Source organism: Diadema setosum, chromosome 5 (genome assembly GCF_964275005.1).
Source record: "Diadema setosum chromosome 5, eeDiaSeto1, whole genome shotgun sequence".
Classification (NCBI taxonomy): Eukaryota; Metazoa; Echinodermata; class Echinoidea; order Diadematoida; family Diadematidae; genus Diadema; species Diadema setosum.
The window spans coordinates 42,868,127-42,886,533 of record NC_092689.1 but is presented as its reverse complement, the minus strand read 5'-3'; the positions used below and the strand labels follow the sequence as shown (position 1 = coordinate 42,886,533).

Sequence of the window (18,407 nt, the reverse complement as noted above, 5' to 3'; positions counted from 1 at the left end):
CATAGGAATACAGAGAGAAGTATAATGAAAACATCAAACTAAAACTTTAATCTGTGGTATCACATGAAATACATGCAGTGTTCAGTGTTGAAAAAGACTTTTCTTTTTTTTTCAATTTTCTATAACATGCGATTGATATTTCGTGTTTTGTTTTTGTTTTTTTTTTGTTTTTTTTTCTTTTTTTTTTGGGGGGGGGATAAAATATTGGGTTCTCAAATAATGATGACGTGATTAGTTATATCAATGTAATGTTCATACCTACACGTCAAACATGCATAAATGCTCTCTCAGATGACACATTAAGGTAGAGACAAAAATAATTCATTACGCAGACGTGACATTTCTGTCCGGAATAATCAGATATTGTCTTCTGTTTCAATATATGTTAAGACTACACTAACGATACATTATTGCAGCGCAGTTCTCGTCTCGTTTTTATTACATGTAATTTACCCTATACACAACGCAATGCATATACAACCAGATACAAACAGGGAGGTGATCGCACACTAATAATCACACACACCCACAAGCTAACAAAATGCACTCGGAATTACATACATACTGTACGTGGACTAAAATATTGACTCCCCCTTTAACTCGCCACGATGATTGCGCGACACATTTCACCGGAGAGGGGAAAAAATATTCGAGCGATGGTCTGCAATTATCGGGTTCGTGACTGAGGGTTAGAATGAAATTATTTGCACGATTCCAAGCAGCATCGGCGCCGAGAGAACCTTCCGCAATTATAATCACATAACTATCGCAGACAACGCAGCCTCGCTCACTGATTGGCTAACAGTGCACCTCGCTCTACGGCGCGCGGCAATCATAAATATTTATGCAGTATTTGCTTTGTTCCACATTGTTACGATTCCTCGGCGATTTCGCACGGCCGGGTCGCAACTCTCCCCGCGTTTGTTTTACCCGCAGATGTTTCGCAATAAAAGGCCGTTTGCCGCTCCGATTCGGGAATATCAATCAATCAAATTATAAGCGATTATTGTATGCCATGCACAGAGCGAGGAACTGCGTATCGGGTGACCTATGCGTCGACGTGAAATTCGAACCAAGCGTTTGGCTTTCGACCGTCTCTTCCAAGGGTAAAAAACGTCGACTTCAAACAAGGGCTACTTCTGAACAAACACAACGACACATTTACCAAACGGCACAAGCACACGTACAGCTCAAACCCTTACTATACAGGCCAAATAATGATCGTTCTTTTCCTTGAGAAGAACTGCCACGTGATTTCTAGCAATTTACACAATGCCAGAGTCTCACCAAGTAAAATATCAATTAAGATTTCACGGAACGTTTAAAGCGAAGTCATCACAAGACTGTGTGGCTATGCAAGGCGTTTAGTTTCAAGAGCAGAAAAGACATCATGATCATCAGTGAATAAATACCATATGACATTACCATTACGATGACATTACTGTAATAACGCAGATACGAAGGCCTATTCAAACAAGAAAAACGTAGCTGTACCTGTGTCTGCTCACAGACCGGTGGTTTGTCGCGTAGGTCGGCCGAGCCCGCTGGAAAGCTCGCTCGCTCGAGGAGGATAGCTACCCTATGCTCACCGCTAATATCCTCAGAAATGCGTGCCGCCGGTCCCCGCCGCTCGCTCTATACCCCGCCTGTGCGCTGTTGACTTACTCCTCGTCTAGCAGTGTTTGTGTTTGATTTCGCGAGAAAAATAGATCGCGGCGGTGCGAGCCCTGGCGGAAGTTTAAAAGACCAGACGGGGGCGGGAGGGAAATTGAACTTTGCGCGACACGTTTATGCAATCGGGGCTTTATCAAAGGGTGTTTTTTCTCCGACTCTCCATAACACGCAGCACAGGGTTGATATTTTCAGCGAACGTGGATATCAAGATATAAGGCAATATCTGCTCCGAGACGTTAAAATGATAGGAAGTCAGCGACAGACAACAACGCAACAACGCATGATATTTTCAAACAAAATGAACCTGTCTGATTCCAACTCAATTGCCACTATGTGGGGATCTTTCCACCTCTTCGTGAAGGAATAATCCTGGCTTGAGTCGCAAAATGTCAAAGCAAGAGCGTGCTAGATAGTATTCAACCACCAGTGCTCCCATCACGTATTTGGGAACGTGCTCAGTGAGGAACTGGTACGTGCTTATCACTGTCAATAGCCGAATTTCATGGCGATAATCACACCCAAGGATGTCCACGGAGACTTGTTAACATAATATTGCTTACTCCATTTCCTTCGTGATTTTTGAAATACTATAGGCCCGTTCACAAACAACGAAAATCGAAATTTCAATCGCGATCCAAATTTCGATTTTTTTTTTCGACCGTTCATACACAGGGAAAATTCGCACTTCGCAGCAAGGGAAGAACGATCAGTGGCCAAACTGCGCATGCGCGAATCTTGCATGACCGAAGACTGACCCCGCCGCATTCCCAATAGAGTTTCGCACGCGCTACGAACGATGGGATTAAAAATACCGATTTCCGAATCTCGATCGCGCTCACACACACGACGCTTGGCAAAATAATCGCGATTATTCTGAAAAATCGCACTAATAGTGCGAGTTGGATCGCGATAAGGATCGCGGTAATTAGTGAGATTTTTCTGTCCACACTGGAAAAAATTTCGAAATTTTGATCGCGATAAGAAAATCGATTTTTAAATCGCACTTTTTCCCTTGTGTGTGAACGGGCCTATTGTATACATTTTTATACCATGGAGCTAAAAGAGTAGCTCCATGTTTACAGTCTTTCTACTTCCAGTTTAGGCCATTTTAGAAATATAAGAGTGCACTGAAAAGCAGGAAATGTTTTCAGGTTTTAGGTTTTCATGTCCTAATAATCACGATATACCACTACGAGGCCCTACATGCACATGTACCTAGTTACCGTAATAGCGACATAATTTTCTTATCCTATCTATCCCTCTATCCCTCTCCCTCACGCTTTAAATCCCCCCACCCCCCACCCCCCCCCCCCCCCCACCCCCCACCCCTCCCTAGCCCTCTGCCTCCATCGGTGACGCGTTCGTGCGATGAAACTCGAGTTGTCAATTATTCTGTGTCATAACGGTTTCGGTACCAAGCCTACGTCGCAGCGCGAGCAAATCCGTGAACTTTTGCGGTCTAGCACGATTGCGTCTTTGAAGTGCCTTTGTCGGTCGATCAAGCTGATCCGTTTCATAGCAACGGCGAAATACGCCACCGATCGCATATGAGAGGGACGAGTTCCGTTGATTAGATAGGAAAGGGTTCAGAATGAGCGACTATAGATCATAGACTTGCCAAGCCATTTAAACAATTCTCTCTTCCTCTCTCTCTCTCTCTCTCGGACACGTGACGGGGAGGGGGGGGGGGGGGGCGTTAGAATGTCGCTCGCGCTGCTGACTACGGCTAGAAAGAGACGGGACTTCCAGAACCTGCTCGGAATTCTTGAGTCGCAGATACGGAGTTGATCAGGTAAATGAGTGGTGGATATCTGAAATAATGGAACTGAAGACGAAAATAGATTATTCCTGCTATCTCTAAATAATCGCGGTGGGGGGAAACGGATAGTTTATACGACCGAATTTAACAAAAGCGTGGGGAACAAAGTCCTTGAGAAACGAAGAGACAAATTACGGGGGTTTACGTGCCAACAAAAGCAGATCATTTCGATTTATTTTATGATTTCCAACCACGGCGTGGCGACGAGGGAACCTGGCTGAACAGACCTTCAGTCTTAAATTCAATAGACGTTGCTCAGGGCATGTATTCAACTCGGCCTTAAAATCAGAATAAGGGCATTAGTCATGGAGAGAGGAGTTTCCACTGAAGGTTTCATGGCATCGATCATTATGATTGGGCAAGACACGCACGTCGTTTTCTTGATACATGTTTGACTAGCGTCAGTTATACTCCGTATAGTATGAAGTATAGCGCTGACACAAGTGTTGGAACAGCAAACTAATATAATAGCAAGGAACAGACTACGCAATGAAGGTTAAAACAGAGCAAAATATCATCAATACTTTGCTCTTTCTGTCCTTGACTTTCCCAGTCATAGGGTTGATGAGAGAGGAAGAGAGAGAGGGAGGGAGAGGGAGAGTCAAGGAACGGCTGTGCACAGGCAACGTCAACGGATCCGGCTTTGAGAACAGTTCCCAGTGTAAACCATAATCGGGTCGCTGAATGCTCAACGGGACGTGTCGCGCAATGCGTCGTGCTAAATCGTTTGCGCCGCGAACCCACCAGCCGTCAACTATCTCCTGGGAATAGAGCATACGGCAGACATTGATCGTAATGTCCGGCTCTGATCCCCTTTATTTATTGTCTGCTTTGGACTAGAAGTCGTTGTGTTCGGAACAAAAACACCAGCGCCGTGTGGACTACGAATACGTTCTCGCGAGATATACATGACGATGATTTTTGCGAGTTTTAAGACGAGACTGTAATCTACAGGCAAGCTAGCAGGCTATAGATGGTAAGATTCAACCATTTTCTTCTATGCCAAACTCCACAGTAAACGAATATAAACTGGAATGCACTAGTGATGTGGTGATACTGTGGCAGAGTAGGGCATCACAAAATGTGCGTCTCTTGCTGAAAATATGGGATGATAGATACGCATTAACCGACATAAATCCCATTTCCTCGCTGAGCACAGCACCGTTCGTGCGTGGCAGAGTATTCCTTTCAACGTGTTTTCACAGTGCCCGCGCTTTCTTACCTCGAGATCACCCTCCCTTATCCCCAGAAAGCTTGTTTTCCAATTCCTTAGCCTTCCGTTTGATCATAAACTCAACGTCAGCCTCCCTTTCCTACTGGCAATCAAGCATCAGCTAGGCGACGTCTGCGCAATTACCGTCCGTAATTGCCCGACCATAATGTCTGCTCTATGCTGTCGTCGTTCAACGCAATCTCTTGAAAGGGGTCGGGTAAGTATGTTAACGACTCGCCGAGCCCGCCGTACGCCCCGTATATCACGGTGCAGGGGTCTGCTTGCCATCCCCTCTGAGGGGCGGGGGGGGGGGAAGAGAAAAATCGCGTCTCAACTTCCACGGAAGCCAGGGCCATAATTCGATTTCCCCCTCCTGCGCCAATTTATATCCCCGTTAATGACCGTGGACGTTAGTCTTTGCGCAAGTCCCATATGAAAAATGAAAGTCTTCTCTCAAGCTATGGCAATATTCCACTGCCTCCGTATGCAATGTAATGGCCAACGTCAAGACACCTTTGAGCAGACATCGTAAATGAAAATGAAACTTGAGAGCTGCTTCTAACAGGCAAGTAAAAAGAATTCTGCAATGCATTTTATATTACAAAAGAAAGCAAGAAAGAAAATCCCTTGAAATAATACTGAAGAGCAGTGAAAATACAAGAGGTATTTAGCCTAAATATTAAGCTTACCTGAGCGACACTTCAGCATGCAGTCGTAATTCCCAGGCAGCAGGGATGATATGAAGCACCTTGTCCACACCCTGGCACAAGAGAACAGATTGAACATCCCATGTTACTCATTATCGAACGGTTAGGATTGTTTTCATTCATTGCAAGGATTAGACGAATTGATCGATACACCCCTTAAAACAACATCACCAACAACACAAACAAACACAAAACCCCCCGACGTGGTTTCTTTGGTCTCCCTCGGAGTGATGTTCTGAGAAGATGAGAACTAGGGAAAAATCGAGAGGATAATTCGTCTAACATCTTCACAGTCATAAAGAGATTGTGTCTTCCGAAAACGAGTGACATGGGTATCATTTTGTTTAGTCGAAAGCAAAAATAACTGCCTGCGGTGCAAAACATTAGGGCCTATATACAGGTAACGTGACTTCATCGCTGTTATCGTGATGTCTGTAGCACCAGGCAATCTATGTTTAATGATTGTCACTCATTGATGGCTGTCTGATGCTCTTACTTACATTGGACGGTTGCAAAAGTTTTACCTGATGGAAAAACGCACACAATTTCTCCACGTTGCGTAAAGTTATTATTATTTTTCCTTCTGAAAACCCGGGCCCGAGGTGAGAGGTGGGAGAAAAATAAGCGGCTTGACGAACAAGCATAAGATGGCTAAACACGTCCTGCCCTGACCCGAGGCAGTCGTTCACCCACATCAGGTAGAAAGGGAAACGTTGCAGCATTGAGATAAATCATTCCGACTTTCCATAGCTCTCATAGCCACTGGATATCGAGATTCTCGTCATAATCATAATATCCTTATAATGACTTTTACGACGCTCTGCTATTAGCGGCCTTGCACGTGACATTTTGTTTTGCAACGAGCTATACAGGCTAGGTACAGACACGAATAAAAAGCGGTTAGAAGTTGTGAACTTTATTATCCCAGACTCCGTATATTTTGTTGTGTTTGTGTGTTCTTATTTGCTGTTGACTAGTAGCTATTATTTTTCTGGTTATAATGGTTGTTGTTGCTCCCGGACCGCCAAAAGGAAAAAAAAAAGAAAAAAACTTTGGGAATCACGTTTGAAAATTACTGGATAATTCTTAATCTAGATTATCTTGACTTCATATTTCAACAGTTTCGTTAGCTTGTGATGAGCCATACTGATTGTCCGTTTTAACATTCATCTTTCCCTCTCTGATCGTCTGTTTGTGAATACGGACACCAGACCGAGAAATGTTAATATATTTGCTCACTACAATATTTAACATATACAAACACAAATTATACAACAGTATGTTTAAATCAATGAGTTCGTCTTTGTAACTAACGGACTCGTGCCATTACTAACAACCAAAATTATACAACAGTATTTCTAAATTAATGAGTTCGTCTTTGTAACTAACGGACTCGTGCCATTACTAACAACCATGATGTGTATAATGGGACCTTCGACAGAAATAGCTGGAAAGAGAGAGAGAAAAAAAAAATAACGGCTGATAAAAGCTAGGGTGGTTGTAGTGAAGATCGAAAGCCGAGCATTTTTGATCCGGCTGGCGATGGTTTCCCCACGAAACCATGAATTTTATTCAGAAGCAGTCAAGCCGAAGTTAAGAAGATCAATAGAGAACATTTAAACACTTGCGTAAATACGGCGCGCCACAATTCGCGTCACCGGCTCCCTACCCCCCCCCCCCCTCTCTCTCTCTCTCTCTCTCTGTCTTTTAGTATCTATCTGTCTGCGTTTCTCTCGCTACGTTTCTTTTAAATTCGGGTGAAATAATTCATCACGAGAAGAAACTCGCGCGGCAAAAAGCTGCGGCACGTAATCGAACACATTAGTCTTCGTCATACAAAATACAGACTTTGTTTCATCGCAGCAGGTAAAGTTATCACCTCGGCCGAAGACTAGTTTGCAGGCACAAACCCTTGTTGGTCGTAAAGGAGTCTGCGCCAAGACTACTACATGCACCACTTTGGCACTGTCCCATAGGCCCTGTGTTGAAGCTTCTCCCAACAAGGGTTTGTACAACCTTTGGGTCCATAAACACCTTTTCATGTTTATTGGGCGGAGCTTCACTCTGAGAGGATTGCCATGGTAACCCTGATTGACATGTCCTATGGGGGGCTGTCTGGCTGACCCCCACTGAGATAAAGGTCAACCTGAGTAGAAAGCCAGATGGTGGTTTGAACTGTTATGTAAGACTTGCAGAATGCTCCCTTCTGCAATGAGTGACCACCTCCTTGCACATGAGGAACCAAGGAACATATCCCAGCCATTCCCTTTCTGCATGGAGGTGGGAATCTCTTCCCACCTCCCTGCTTTCGGTTTGTTTCTTCTTTTCTCACTAGATCTTACTCTTTCTTTGTCGGTCTACTCTTCATAATTACCGAATCATGTCAAGACCAACATGATTTTCCCTCTATTTTCACCTTTCTCTCAATAAATCTCTTTGTGAAAGAAATACTAAATAAATCATTCTCTGTTTTTGTACATTGAAAACACATTCCCCATTTGCATGAAATATCAGTGCACGTTTGTAGTTTTATATATATATATATATATATAAATATATATATATATATATATATCAGTCTACCTAACATGTATAGGTTTTTTTTTGGCCTCTGGCGTACATATTTATGTAATGTGTCATATTTAAACTCCTTCTTTCATATTTCTATTATTTCATGCATGAAGAGCTAAAACATACCTAAATCTTAATCAAGATTATACCAAACTATATGTCTTTATGAGCCTAACCTTTGTCTGTTTAAAAAGAAATATGTAGCTTTGTATGTGACATTCTGATTTAATGCGAGTCTACATAAAACCTTAATTTACCAATTTATGCATAGTGCCTGCTTATCATGCATTTTGTCAAATTTGCCTACTCGAACTTTGAAAAGAAATGTACCAAGCCTTATTCATCTACAGTAATAGATTACTATACTTCATAATTTGATGACCTTTCCCTTCAGGCCTACGTAATTTCTTGCTCGTGCTATTGCTAATGTGAAGTACATGTACCAACATTTTATACAGATTTCAAGTTTTCAAATTCTCAACGAAATACGTGCCAATAGACCCATAGGAGCTGAGATATAAAATTAGCTAACCTGGATTAATCCATTCAAGTAAAAATCTGACACCAAAGTCAAATTTGTAATTGTCATGCATTCAAACTGTTTCTTACAAATATTGTGGATAATATTATAGAGCTTAATAACAAAGTTATGAATCTTTAAAATTATAACTTTTTCTCTATCTAACTTTCCCCAAACTGTCACTGATATGTTCTAATCGCTGAATTCTCTCAATCCACATGTATTTCAATGTGAATTTGTCTTTTACGATATCATCAAAATATTTCTTGCAATTGTTTGATATTTCTATAAAACAGTGTTGCATTGTCATTAAGCCATGAATGCATAACTGAAGTAATGCTGTAATGCTTTCGGGGAGTAAAAGAAAAGAGATAATATATATTTTGATGATATCGTAAAAGTGATATGTACTGTGCAAGTTCACGTTGACATACATGTGGATTGAGAGAGTTCAGCAACATTATTAGAACATATCAGTGACAGTTTGAGGAAAATTAGATAAAGAAAAAGTTATGAATTTTTGAAGTTTCTATAACCAGGTCAAAATATCAAGGTCCCACACATAATGTGGGCTACATTACCAAGGAATATATGCCCATTTTTTTTAAAGAGAAATGGTTACAGTTTCAGAGACTTCAACCCCAAGTACCTTCTGATCTGGAGATTCTCCCACCTGAAACCCCTAGCAAACGGGAGACTCCAACTTGATGCGCGCGAAGTTTTCTGCGGCCGGGGTCCAGGGATCGCTTGAGCTCTGGAAGCTCTAATAATTAGAGTTCGTAATGTTCTCTTGTGCTATCTAAGGCTTATTTTACAACATACGAACACACAATGTAAGAAATCATTTTAAGTGGGAGACATAGAGCCAGAGCGGGAGAAATTAAATCTCAAGCGGGAGAACGGGAGATTTTGCAAAAACGGGCTTTCGGTAGCCTACCTACACTTCTTTAAAAAAAAAAAAGTTCATTGAAACAAACAAGCAAAAATGTGTTGCTGAGAAAATAAAGAGAGTGTACCACAGGCGAGGACTGGCAGCAACAATACATGCAATCCAGACTAGAACTATCACTAAATGTGATTAATACCCCATGGACCTCAACCTGAGTGAGTTAGCTCAGTACACAATGTTTTTGTGTGCTTTTTATCAGGTTGCTACCGTGGCAATGCATTATTCAACATTGAAAAAGATGTGTTTTTCAATAATTATGAATATAAATCTATAATGGTCCCCCAAAATGTACCAAAATCTATTAAAAGCTATAACAACATTCTAAAAACTGAGGAAAATAGCATAAGCCATAATGTTTTTGTATGATTGATTTTTATTCAAAAAGTTAGTAATTTTTGTTGCAAATACTGTCTGTCCATGATGAAAGAAGTGAATATTTTTTTTGACAATTGCCTATAAAATGCAACACAGATTTGCCATACTCCAAAGACAGCGTGCTACAGTGGTCACATGTACCAAATATCAAGTCAAATGTTCGAAGACTGAGGGAGTAAGTTCTATATTATTATCCACAATATTTGTTTACACCTTTTATCAAAAAAAAAAAAAAGATGTTGCCATGGGAATGCATTGTTCAACACTGAGGAAAGAAATGCTTTGAGCAATTGAAATGTGTATTGGTCACATGTGTCAAATCTCATGTCAAATCCTACAAACTGATTTAGCTAAATCAATTAGTAATTTGTATGTTATCACGTAAATACATCGGTCAGCAATGACAAGAGATGAAGTTTGCATATCTTCACTTTACATTTTAGCAGCCAAATATGTGAAATTTCAATTCTATATAATGCTCAATAACTGAGGGAGTTAGTTGATCAATCCACATAATTTTGTAATTGTAAGAAAATATTCATGTCATGACAACAGACAGACTGAAAACCACGCATACACACACAAATGTCTTGCTAAATGACATAGGCCCTACATGTAAGTAAGAGTGATCATTAGTCTCTAAAATTGCAAATCAAATGTTCAAAAAGTGGGCAGTTTGTTCCACAAATGTTTTTGATAAAAATGCTGTTACCATGGCAAACACTGTCGACAATGACGAAAGATAAAATTTGTATACAGTATAGGCCTACAATGGTGGTCACATGTGCCAAATTTCAAGTCTAATGCTCAAAAAGCGAGGGAGTTAGGTCAATTCATGTGACTTTGTATTTATCCATAAAAATACTAATGTTCAATGGAAAGAGGCATATTGAAAATTCTACATATGAATTATTTAAGTGTTGTGCAAAATAACATTATTATACAGTGCATGGTCATGATTCCCAAATTGCAACTGGAATGGTTAAAAAAAAAACTGAAAAAGCTTGATCCACAAAATTGTAAATGATTTAAAAAATATGAATAATGTTGTTATCATGACAAAACATTGGTCAACAGTGACAAATATTACGCTGTTGCCAACAGACTGCAGGTTCATTTAAAAAAAGCACTTAATTAGATTATTACAGCTACGACACAGCAGATTCAACTCATTTTGAGTGAACACATGACAAGTAAGTATTAGCTCTTTCAGTGTTTCATATGCAATCAATAAAGATGGAAAACAATTGATTGCAACCAGCAACTGACTTTTACTAGTATAGAATAGAGAATTATAATCAATTGCAAGTTATGATCAACTGCAGCATCCAGGAGATTTTACATTGATATCTATCACAAGTTTTAAAAGATGTATAACTGGTCATGTATAAATTCACTCAGGAAATGCATTGTTTTATCAGACCAATAGTACATAGAGAGGAATTCACAGTGAATTTGAAAAACTGTCGGAACTTGCAATAGGAGAGAGATCAAACTAGGGTGAGAAGTTACTATACAGAAGACCATCTCTGACTCTACTTACGTATTAAAGATTACTCTTTGAAGGAGAAAACCTTTTAGAAGTAATGTTTTTCTGGGTCTGGTTCCTGCATAGGCACCAGAACTGTTCTTTGCTTTTCAACCTTGATTTTCTCAAAGTTAAGGTTTTATTTAGAACCTATACATAATGAAATTCAAGGGTATTAATTTTGAATTATCACATAGGTTGGTACACTTACAATGAACCTAGGTTTGTGTTTATTAGTGGGCCTAGGACTACACAGTATAACAGCGAGAAAAAGAAAAAAAGAAGGCGTTTAAGGGATGGTAGTTTTGGTTGAGATGGTGATTCAGCTTTTAACTTTTTGCATGATAGAAACTACTTGACATATTAAAGAGTAATCAAAATTTTATTTGATGAAAGTCGGATTTGGAAATATCCAAAAGCAAAGTAAAGCAAAGTGGTCCATATAAAAGAAAGTTCCCACATTTCATTACATATAGGAACAATTTGTTTTGGGATATCTCAACCATCTCAAATTTGATTTTCGTCAAACAATATTTTAATTCCTCTTAGAAATAGAATAATATGTAAGGGCCTATGCTCTTTTGATAGTCATATAAGTGGATTATCGTTAATTGTTGCAAAAAGTTAAAACATGCCTTGAAATCTTGTTCAGAAAAGCAGATGATGCCCCTAAAAATATCTCATTGCATTTTAGTCATTTCATGGTTTACACATGAATCCACAAAGCATAGGTCTGCATGTTACTCCATGGTTTACAGAAGATTACTGTACTGTGTAAAGTAGGGAGAAACGGTCACCTGATACACCCCTTGGAATCTGGTGTACTGGTATCCATGGAGGAAGGGTTGTGTGACCAGTGTTGTTTTTATTTCACCCATGGACTGGTGATATCGGCCTAATCTGTCTTCCTAATTATCCAGTTATTGGGTGCTGCAAGCCAAGTCCCCAGAGATGGTGATGGACATTGGAAAGCAACCAATCACATGGGTAGAGGGTGGAGTTTGATTTTCACCGTGAGAAACTGTTTTTATAAGTCTGTACAAACCCTTGTTGGGAGAGGCTGCAGTGTAGTGGTGCGTGTATTAGTCTTGGCACATGCAGACTCCTATACGACCAACAAGGGTTTGTGCCTGCAAACTAGCCGAAGACGGTGTTAGTGTGCTATTGTGGTACATGACGCACATTTAGAATGATAGTATTATTCAGCTATCATACTATCTGATTATCTGTGAGTGTCTCCCCCCCCCCCCGAAAAAAAAAAAAAAAAAAAAACTTATGATCTCGCAAGTTTTAATCTCGCTCACAAACTCAAGTAGAAAAATGCAGACTAGCAAACTGTGAGCGAAAAAGTTTGGCCAGCGGGAATACCGCTTTATAATTGCAAAGCCCGTCAGAATAAGTTCCCAGATTGGCACAAAAGGTACAATTCATTCTTCAGTAAGGGAAATAAAGGACGTTCATCTCTGCTCTTATCATACGTCATACAGTGCGGGAGAATTTACTCTATTGGCGCAATGAATGGCGAAGGAACCCAATAATCGACCAATATAGGTAAGTCTTTATAGCGGTCCTTTTCAGGACGCCTTTGTATAAAGCTTCCATATACGCGCGTCGATGCGTGCGGCGGGATTTCTTGTTCTGGTGGCCATTGTTCGCAGGTTTTTATTGGCGGGGCATTCGGCGCGTTGCGGCTTCGGACCTTGCGGCTGACGGGCATATCGTAAGTAGCGATTGTCGTGCCGATGATGGAGCATATCGTGAGCCCGTCTGGGAAAAACTGTCCCATCGGCTCCCGAGAACGTATCGCCTGTGCTGGCGAAGTTTACTCGTGGGCATTTTGAAAAGGACATGGATCTCCCTGGCAATCAACGTGGAAAGAGTGGCTCAAGGGCATTAGAGCGGCAATCCCTCTTATCTCGATCAACAGCAGCTGGTGCGTTTAAGGGGATATCACACCTATTGTGTTTAGGGTCTGTATTTCCTACCAAGGTTATATTTTCATTGTTTTTTTTGACATAGGTGTATAACATAAGCCTTCAGGAGTATTTTCTGCCCATATGTAATCCGACACCTGTTCCGTTCTACATATAAAGAAAATAATAAGAAAACACTGTTTTGCTCTTATACAGACAACCCCTAGTGTTAATCTTTCTAAATTTGGTATGTAAATGAAGTATGTAAGGATAAACAGATTAATCGTTTTGGTTTTGTGATTTGACTTGTAAAATATTTTTAATTAATTTTTTTTCAAACACTCATATCCAAGTTGGCTAATTATGTATTCATGCAACTAATTAACTAACTTCTATGACTCTTATGAAAAAAGGGAAACGGTTATGAGCTCAAGTATCTTTTCAGAAATCTTCTTACCAACTCTCAAGTCATTCTGTTAAACCATGTATTTTTAATGAATAAAACAAAATACTAATTTCTTAAGAAAGTAGTATTTTGAGAAAACAAAGGAAACAAAAAGGTATTACAATATGCACAATACATCGGTCATTACTCTTCTAGGAAAAACATATGGAGCTACAAAACAACTACCATTCACCAAAAACAGCTATGGATATATCACAAACACCATTCAACACCATTCATATCTCTCTCACATGAAGTATATGGTTGATAGTTATTAATTAGGGGGAATTATAATTATTCCTAATTGACCAATGTAATATTCTTGTCTACGCAGCCACCTTCACTAACATACCACATGTACTTCACTTCTCAGGCCAAAGTTTGATGCTGTAATAAAGAGGCATTGAAGCATCTTTACATAGCCAATATATACAAACATTTAATCAGCTGAAATTCAAAGTATTTACATTTATGACAAATAATTGCTAATTAACTAATCTACTACCAAGAAAATGATTAACAAAAAAAAAAAAAAAAAAAAAAAACTTATTTACACACGAGGCCAGGTCGCCAGCGACAGCGTGCAGTCTGGTTCACCACTGGCGACCTGGCAAATAATGGCAGTTGGTGCTGGATGAGGCAGTGGCTGTAGCAAAATAATAATCAAAGTTAAACTCAATAAATACAATTATTATTTACAAATGGAAAATGAAAAATTCAATAAAATCATATAAGCTATAACGAATATGTACAACTGGAAATGTTACATTAAATCAAAATCATATGTCTATAAAGGATATTTACAGCTGGAAATTTTCTACAAAATCAAAATCATGAAATAATCAGCATATATATAACAAAACATGTGTCATAATAAAACATTGCACCATAAATATACATATCACATCATACAAACTATATACGACTTAAAAAATTACACGTAACCCCTACTACATGAAAACCCACACACCTAAAACCCTCCCGCCTCATACAGTACCCCTTCCTCTTCCACATAGCCCTCCTCCCTTTCCTTATTTCCCTGCCTAATTGCCTCCCTTTTCTTCTTATTAGCCTCCCTTGCCCGATTATCTGCATTACTAATCCTAGCCTTATCCTTCCTACGTGCAGACAACAAGGCATGAGCTCCCATGCTGAGATTGAGGCTCTGTAGTAGTCTGTGGCGACCGATCTCGGCGCCGCTGTTGAACGCCATTACAGCCATGTTGACTGCAATGTGAACAACTTTGGCAGTCCTCCATACGTGTTTGGGACACCTTTTCCAGATGAGCTGGTTGAAGGCTTCATTCTGGTTCTGGGTGTACCCTGGAAGACATCTCGAGAGAAGACTTTCATCACTGAGTCGCTGGAACACAGGCAAGAGGGGTTCGAGGAGCCGCCCATCAAGATGGTGGTCCTTGTCCTCCATCTTGCCGTGTTTTCTATACTCACACCAATCGTCGTTAGGGCAGTACTGGTGGCGGATCTCATCATCAACTTTGCAGCTGTGATAGAGAATAGCCAATACTGCCCGCTGCAAATCCTGTGTTGCCCTCGCCTTTTCTTCACTATTCCTAATTATCCCCTTGCTAGCTTTACGAATTGTTGTTCTATATAACTTACTAAGCCTACCTACTGTCCCCTCATCCGCATTACCATGTAAACACCCTGCCCCACGTCCAGCCCCCCGCTTATTTAGCAACTTCCTAAACTCCTGACTATGGCTATCGCTCTTCCTAAACTTATCCAAATGATTAAACATACGCTTCCCTACATGCCCTACACAATCTAACTTCTCTACTTTATGACCCTCCCCATATGTTTCCTCTACTGCCTTGAATGCCTTACTATCCCCATCACTAACCATGTACTTATACCTTAGCCTATGCTTATCTACTGACCTACCCCATATTGCTACTGCTGCATCTACTTCCATCTTCCCACTAGATCCCTTATGCCCTCCCAAACAGTTGTCCTTATGCCCCTCCCACCAGTTCCTATACTCCTCTGTATCCCTATCCCACCCCTCCTTTAGTTTACATTCCCTACAAACCTTAGATAATACCTCCCTGTCTAAAACCTCCCCACTGTCCATGCTAATAACTACCCCCACCCCATGATTAGATACAAAGCCCCTTTTATGCCACGTGCCATCATACGATACTGCCACATCCAGCACCTCCTCCTCCTCCAGTTCCGGGTTCTCTGCCACCACCATCTCCCTGACACGCTGCCCAGCCTCTGCCATCTGCTGATCTGCAGTCTGTAAAAACCCAAACCAAAAATGGATGAATAGATAAAAACAGAGAAGAGGAAACAGAAAACATTTGATAATCAATGTTTATACCTATGATATAAAAACAGTAGTGGTAGGCTTTTTACAAAATTTAACAACTTACAAATTGTAGATCTGTGGGAATGAAGATAAGTATCTCTTACCTCACTGCTAGTAGTGTGCAGGTGGTTCAGGTGATCCTGAAAGCTCTTGCTGTTCACCGGGGCGGGAAGGTTCATGTAGGCACACAGGTCAGCCAGAGCTTCCCGCCCGAGTCCCACCTCCATAGCTCCAAGAACGGACCGCCGATTGATGGCTGCAGATTGTCCAGCACCCCCTGCTACATTTGGTGATGTTCTGAATGTGTGCTCCATCTTGCAGATGGAGCACCGGAGGACAAGGGTGCTGCACAGTCCATTACGCTGCTGGTCAGCCTCATCAATCTGCAGGAAAGCTGCATACAATGAAAGAAATATGCAAATTATGTACCGTAGTATTTGTACTTTATATAGAAATGAAGGAAAGGAAATGACAATAAAAAAGCATACTTATTTTAATCCTAATGATAACATTCCTACCTGCTCTCTTTGCATCTAGAAATACAATAGCCACTACATTGTAGGTCTAACCATCATAATACCATCACAGAGCCATGTCACAATAATCCTGGGCCTGGCATGATAAATGGGTGTGAGCTTTCCGTGACATAATATGAAATAAATTACATACAAATTATGCAGATAAAACAAAATTACTAGAGAACCTAATCATACATTCTACCTGACCAAATATCAGCGGTGAGTTGTTACTTTATCAGAGTCAGAACCTTGGATATGGCCTACGTTAAAAAAAAAGATTAAAACTGCGGACAGAAGTTATTTACTGACATTGCCTTTCTTTTAGACTGTTGACTATAAAATTTACCAACGGCGAAGTCTGTTCATGAACACTGCACTGACATTGAACAATTACAACATCTACATAAATAAAGATGATAAACAATGCAAGCTTACTCACCTTCTGGGCAAGAATGGCCCTTGAATTCTTCAAGAGCTTTACCAAGGAGCCGCTTGTTGACTATGATGTTCTCGTTCTCGGGCTCTGGATCGGGAAGGGTTGGGGGATTTTCAGCACACAGAAGTCTATGTGTGGGACTGTGTTGTGAAGAAAGCTTTCTCCTGGAAGCAGTGTCCTCCTCAGGTGTAGCAGCTGCTCCAAGCTTCATTTTCTTCACAACATTTGCTGAAATCCCCCTGAAACCCTTTTTCTTATAGTAGCTGCCTTTTCTTTTTCCCATTGTTGAGGTTTTGTTTGGAATATCCCAGCGATAAAACAACAGAAACTGAACTAGGTAGTGAAAGTATTATGAAGTGCCACAGCAAAGGCATGAGTCAGAGATATCTGTCACATTCCTCCCACTAGATGGCAGCATATTGTTTTTCAGTGCCTCTAGTCTAAGAGCCCAGGCTCTGCCCTTCATTTTGATATGTCATTTGTGAAATTTGGATAAAAAATGATAATTTTAGGACAGTTTGAATTTCTCTATATTTTCATTGTTTCTGGTCGCCGATCAGGTTAAAAAAACAATAAGAAACATTAACTTTTAATCAATTTTTTACATACTTAGAGTGAAATTTCGAAACTATTTTTTTTTTGGTAGATCTAGTGATAGTTCAATATTACATTGCCATCAAAATCTCAAATTACAATTTTTATTGATATTTTGGCCCCATTATAGGATATGTAGCACCTTAAGTATTAAAAATAAATAAATAAATAAATACATTCCCCACATCAAGACCATCAAACGTTTATACATACTTCTTTGATCTAACAAAAATATATATGTATATGAAGAACAAGCTGCGTGGTAATGGACACGGTTGAAACTAAAGTACTCTGCGTCACACACACGCACACACACACACACACATACACACAGAGACAAATGATCAATATTGGGCGTGGAGGCTGTATAGACTCAAGGGGGATAGCGAAATGTAACGTGATGACAATTATAACACCTCTCCTCTACATTGATTGTCGCATCGTCCAAGCAGGAATGGTTGCCAGGCACTGTAGTGTGTGAACCCCCTCTAATGACGCACCATTCCACTCTAGTTCCACAAATTCGACATACAGTTGAGTTACTGATCTCCTAAAGGCATCTCAAAATCTTCAAACTCAAATCAAAATCCGCTATTTTATAGGGGCATGATTCCCCGAACCGGGCAGAATTTGATGTGACAACGATTTGTTTCCGTTCGTCAAGTGTCAATACAGGTCAATGAGCTTAGGACGCAACGTGCTCCAGCGACGAAAACTGACAAAAGGTGAGACAGATGGAAAGACAGGCGAGAGAACTCGGAAAGGAAAGAAGAGAAGGAAAAAAAAAACTAGAGATTGTAATTTGTCATCACT

At 40.3% G+C, this 18,407-nt stretch overlaps 2 protein-coding genes across 2 annotated transcripts in view; both read right to left on the bottom strand.

Moving 5' to 3' along the window:
- The window catches only part of LOC140228726 (uncharacterized), a 61,345-nt gene extending 55,883 nt beyond the window's left edge, over window positions 1-5,462 (bottom strand). Inside the window, exon 1 of the mRNA XM_072309007.1 lies at window positions 5,396-5,462. The gene's annotated coding sequence lies outside the window, so the exon portion shown is untranslated. The remainder of the gene's footprint in view (window positions 1-5,395) is intronic.
- An 8,676-nt stretch (window positions 5,463-14,138) lies between these two features.
- Window positions 14,139-17,395, bottom strand: LOC140228316 (uncharacterized). The gene is made up of 3 exons (XM_072308542.1): window positions 17,004-17,395; window positions 16,151-16,440; window positions 14,139-15,974 (listed from the first exon to the last, which is right to left on the bottom strand). The coding sequence occupies exons 1-3, from the start codon at window positions 17,281-17,283 to the stop codon at window positions 14,685-14,687; spliced, it is 1,860 nt and encodes a 619-aa protein (XP_072164643.1). The 5' UTR covers window positions 17,284-17,395; the 3' UTR covers window positions 14,139-14,684.
- Between the last annotated feature and the right edge of the window lie 1,012 nt (window positions 17,396-18,407).

Coding starts and splice junctions, on each gene's coding strand:
- LOC140228316 (XM_072308542.1), bottom strand. CDS start 17,283: ATGGGAAAAAGAAAAGGCAGCTACTATAAGAAAAAGGGTTTCAGGGGG. Junction 16,441..17,003: donor GGGCCATTCTTGCCCAGAAG/GTGAGTAAGCTT, acceptor CATTGTATGCAG/CTTTCCTGCAGATTGATGAG. Junction 15,975..16,150: donor TGCACACTACTAGCAGTGAG/GTAAGAGATACT, acceptor GGGTTTTTACAG/ACTGCAGATCAGCAGATGGC.